The sequence below is a fragment of the Berghia stephanieae genome, chromosome 1, assembly GCF_034508935.2.
Source record: "Berghia stephanieae isolate SIO BIC M18660-M18661 chromosome 1, UCSD_Bste_1.3, whole genome shotgun sequence".
NCBI classification, from domain to species: domain Eukaryota; kingdom Metazoa; phylum Mollusca; class Gastropoda; order Nudibranchia; family Aeolidiidae; genus Berghia; species Berghia stephanieae.
Genome location: NC_088360.1, coordinates 138,722,013 through 138,727,012, shown reverse-complemented (window position 1 = coordinate 138,727,012; position 5,000 = coordinate 138,722,013). Strand labels below are relative to the sequence as shown.

General features: G+C 38.9%; 1 protein-coding gene across 1 annotated transcript in view; it reads left to right on the top strand.

The window, feature by feature from the left end:
- The first annotated feature begins 250 nt into the window (after positions 1 to 250).
- Positions 251 to 5,000, top strand: part of LOC144963344 (uncharacterized) — a 33,265-nt gene continuing 28,515 nt past the window's right edge. Inside the window, exons 1-2 of the mRNA XM_078897290.1 lie at positions 251 to 2,120; positions 2,856 to 3,027. Coding sequence (XP_078753416.1) covers positions 1,538 to 2,120; positions 2,856 to 3,027 — 755 coding nt within the window. The 5' untranslated portion in view covers positions 251 to 1,537. The remainder of the gene's footprint in view (positions 2,121 to 2,855; positions 3,028 to 5,000) is intronic.

Here is a 5,000-nt window from a genome sequence, read left to right as displayed (position 1 = left end):
GATCGCACAACAATATTGGCTTATTTTGTTCCACGGGTATGAATCTACCTGGCTATTCAATCTGTTAGTTTCATTTCCTGTCAAGCCAATTTATTGATAACGTCCAATTTCACAATATGATCGCCAGTTATAATGCGAGTCACAATTACACTAATGGAGATCGATTTTTTACCCGTAGGCTGGGGTGGGGGTTGGGGGGGGGGGGGGGGGTTGTATACGGATGGATGGGTGGATGGATGGGTGGGTCGGTGGATGGATGGGTGGGTGGATGCGCGTTCACCACGTCTGTGGGGAAAGGTAAAGAAATAAGAGAAGAGTATTGGATAGGGGGAATTGGTTAGGGATGGGGGCGGGGTGGATGGGAGGATGAGCGACAATATGGATACTGATGATGATAATAACGTGAACGAGACGAGTAAGAGACAGAAAGAGAGAGCGTAAAAGAATGAGGTTTTATGATAATAATAATAGTTATAATAAAAAGAAGAATGAAAAAGTCCCGAGGCTTTCTGACTGTGTCGTATGATAAAAAGACGAGCTGTTACTGGTTTGGTGACAAATTAGTGCTTGGATTTGATAGAGTTTACATCATGAATCTAACAGATTAGTGGATGTGATTGAGTTTACTTCTTTAATCTGACATATTAGTGGATGTGATAGAGTTTACATCTTGATTCTAACAGATTAGTGGATCTGTTAGAGTTTACATCTTGAATCGAACAGATTAGTGGATTTGATAAAGTTTACATCATGAATCTAACAGATTAGTGCGTTTGATAGAGTTTACATCATGAATCTAACAGATAAGTGGATGTGATAGAGTTTACGTCTTGAATCTAACAGATTAGTGGATTTGATAAAGTTTACATCTTAAATCTAACAGATTAATGCATAATATTGTTGGAGTATTCTATGAGACTGAGACAACGTTTGGCTGTGATATTTAGAAGTTTACATCTTGGATATAACATAATAGTGGATTTGATAAAGTTTACATCTTAAATCTAACAGATTGGTGCCTTTTGTTGGAGATATTCCATAAGACCGAGACAACTTTTGTTTGTGTGAAAAGTGTTTTCATGAAATACATTGTACTAAAGGAGATCAATTTTCTATCATCTTGACCAGGACCAACTTTTTACTCATGTGTTTTACAACAGAGTTTTTTACCGGATGCTAAACTGTTCCCAGTGTTTAGAAACTAATATTTTGACATGACCAGTGAGAAATTTATTTGTTGCTGATGATGATATAGAAGAAACAAAATTGACGCCATTCAGCTATTTGTTATTGTTTTCAGACATCCATTTTTATGATTAGTTATCACTGAAATTCCATCAACCAGACCGTTAAGCTTCAAGGTTACATAAAATAGTTTTAAAAAAAAATTATTCTCTATTGTCTTCTGGCACTTTTCTACTCACTTCATCTCTTGTTGTTATAAAATAGTTTTGTGTGTTCGGTACGTAATATTCACCTGGCGGATGTTGTGAGTATTTTCCCTAGACGCGTGATTCTTCTCACATATTTTATCACAATGAACCCCCTAATTGCCCCAAAGGCATCGACCATGTTCAGTATCGAGCGACTGTTGCAAAAACCCGAAGAAAGTGTCCAGCACCACGATGACCAAACGACCTATAACCCAAACCCTGACCATCAGTCAGTTCTAATGACCTATCGACAATGCATTGGTCAGACTGCGAGTGACCACCAGCACCACTCACCACCATTAACATTAAACAGTCGACTCTTGTACGAAGATTTCCTACGATCCGGAACTTTGAAAATTCCACAAACGTCTCTTTACAACTTTCAAAATAAATATCAAACACCCATATTAACTTCGTCCCCTACTTCAAGTTGCGGGCAGACCTACAATGTTAATAGCACCACCCCGAGTTCTTATCTCACTGTGAGTACAAATATTCCAAGAGTGAGAAACAACACGTGTTACGACAGCATCTCACCCGGAGCAGACGCCACGTCGTACAGACTTTCACAACCGTCCATTAACGTTTTAAGACGGGATATTTTTGTCAACGGACCTCTGAATTTTTCCAAGAAAACAGATGTATGGCCGGAGTCAGGTCATTTGCCAATCTCCAAACAACAAACGGGTTAGTTGATTTTTTTTATAGCCAAAGACAAAAACAAACAAAAACAAAACAAAAAAAACAACAACACCCCCCCTAAACCAAAAGCAAAAACAAAACAAAACAAAACAAAAATAACAAAAAAAAATAAATAAAAAAGACACCAAAAAACCCCCAAAAAAACAAACAAAAAACAAAAACAAAATAAAAACACAGACACTCCGCTCCGCCCCCCCCAATAAAAAAAAACAAAGCAAAAAACAAAACAAATACAACAAGAAACAGTACAAGAAAAGAATTAAAAAAAAACAAATTAGAAAAAACAAAAAAAAAAAAAAAAAAAGAAACGAAAAAGAAAACTGTGTCATGCCACAATAGCAAATTGCCGCAACAGTATAGGTTAGTCAAATCAACATCAATGTTTCTAAGTCTAAAATAAAATCCTTCAGAGCCATTAGGCCTATAGAGCCGGAGTTTATCCCGGCTTCTACAGCGTGAAACACAGACAATAGCAATTGCTGCACCCTTTGATAGGACGCTAGTCTATCGCACAGTACTTTCCGCCTGATCTAACAGACCGCCCAGCTACCCAATCACTACTGAGTGGACAGCAGGTAAGCCAGCAAAAGATCTCGACGCCATAGTTTTATATGTTGGTAAGTGATATCCGACTGGCGGATGTTATGAGTATTTTACCTAAACGCATAACATCAATAACCCTGCATAAATTTATAATTTAATTTATCCATTTTTTTAAAGCACTGGTAAACGACTACATCGGTCACAAACTGTACAACACGACGACAATAAATAATAACAGCTTGAAAAGATCTCACACCGCGGACGAAGTGGATGGAGAGGGAGAGGAAGGCGAAATCACTGCGATGAACGTGACGGGTTCCTCCAGTAACAAGAAAAAGAGACGCCATAGGTAAGGATATTCTTTCGTCAAATGTCCCTTATCGTGTATGAAGCTAAAGTAGTCCATCAGAGCCATTGGGCTCATGGAGCCGGAGTTTATCCCGGTTTCTATAGCTATTGCTTGCTAGCCTTCGGATAGGACGCTAGTCGATTGAAAGTACTTTCCGTCAAATCTAAAAGACCTAGCTACCAATTTACTGCTGGTGGACAGAAAAAAAAATCTCGACTGCCCCCCGGAATCGATCTTCGTTCCTTTGCGTGTGAAACGAGTGGTCTACCAACTAACTGAGCTATCGGGACCCCCCCCCCCCCACCCACCATGGACGAAGTGGATGGAGAGGGTGAGGAAGGCGAAATCACTCCGATGAACATGACGGGTTTCCTCAAGTAACCAGAAAAAGAGACGCCATAGGTAAGGATAATAATATTCTTTCGTCAAATATCTGAAATTATTATTGTGTATGAAACTAAACTAAACTAAACTAGTCCTTCATGGCCATTGGGGCCCATGGAGCCGGAGTTTATCCCGGTTTCTATAGCGTGAAACGGTCGAGTAGCAATTGCTTGCTATCCTTTGGATAGGACGCTAGTCTATCGCGAAGTACATTCAGTCAAATCTAACAGACTCAACTACTACATTTACTGCTGGGTGGATAGATGGGGGGGGGGGGGGGGCAGAAAAATATCTCGACTGCATCCGGAATCGATCTTGGTCCCTTTGCATGTGAAGCGAGTGCTCTACCAACTGAGCTATCGCGACCCCTCACCGTGGATGAAGTGGATGGAGAAGGTGAGGAAGGCGAAATCACTCCAATGAATGTGACGGGTTTCCTAAAGTAACAAGAAAAAGAGACGCCATAGGCAAGGACATTCTTTCGCCAACGATCTGGAATAGGGAATGAGACTAGCGGAAGAGTAGCGTCCCTTGATTGGACGTAACCGGCGGAGAAGTTATTTGTAAACAAACCAACTGCAAGCCAAGCGCTCGAAATACAAAATTTATTATTCAGATTTCTGTACAAAAATGCATATCATAATCAACGTTATGCATTTTTGTACAATCAATTTTGTATTTGGAGCGCTTGGCTTGCAGTTGGTTTGTTTACAAATAACTTCTCCGCCGTTTACGTCCAGTTGGTATGGAACAGTGTCAGACAAATCATGAAAGAATATTACAAGAAAAAAATAAATAACATCTCAAAAAGCTAACCTGCCTCGACAGGGGATTGAACCTCATACCTCCTCATTACCAATCAGACCTGCTACCACAGAGGTTACCGATACACATTCTTTCAGATCTTTTATTGTTGTCACGTTCTTTTTTTAAAAACATAGAATAGCAAAGTCTTGTTTTGTGTCTTAAAAAAAAGGTTATTCTTTCGTTATAATTTAGCTGTTACACAAAAGGTACCAATATTAGTCCTCCGAAGGTACCAAGCATTATTATTTTCCTTTGAACGTTACAAAACTGTGATAAACTCCAAATTGATAGATCTGTATAAATTAATGCCATGTCGAGGTATGGAAGACTAAGAAAAAAAAAACAAAAAAAACAAACAAAAAAAAACAAAAAAAAAACAACAAAAAAACAAACAAAACAAAACAAACAAACAAAAAACTAAAAACAAAACAAAACAAAAACGAAGAACAAAAAACTACAGCTTTTCAATAGCCCAATATCCACTACATGTGCTCAAAGAGCTTTACAAAGGATCCCTGACCAACAGCAACACGAAACATGTAGAACGAGATATGACATGACGTCAGTTAGGCGATATTATTTTCGGACAGAGACAAGGCTGTTAACGGCCAGGTGCTAATTTTACACTGACTCATTCTACCTGTTAAATTGTTGCTGTTAGTCAGCGACCCCCTGTAATGCGCTTTGAGCACATTTAGTGTATATTGCTCTATGTAAAAGCTCTCTCGCTCTCTCTCTCTCTTTCTCTCTCTCTCTGTATATATCTATCTATATATATATAT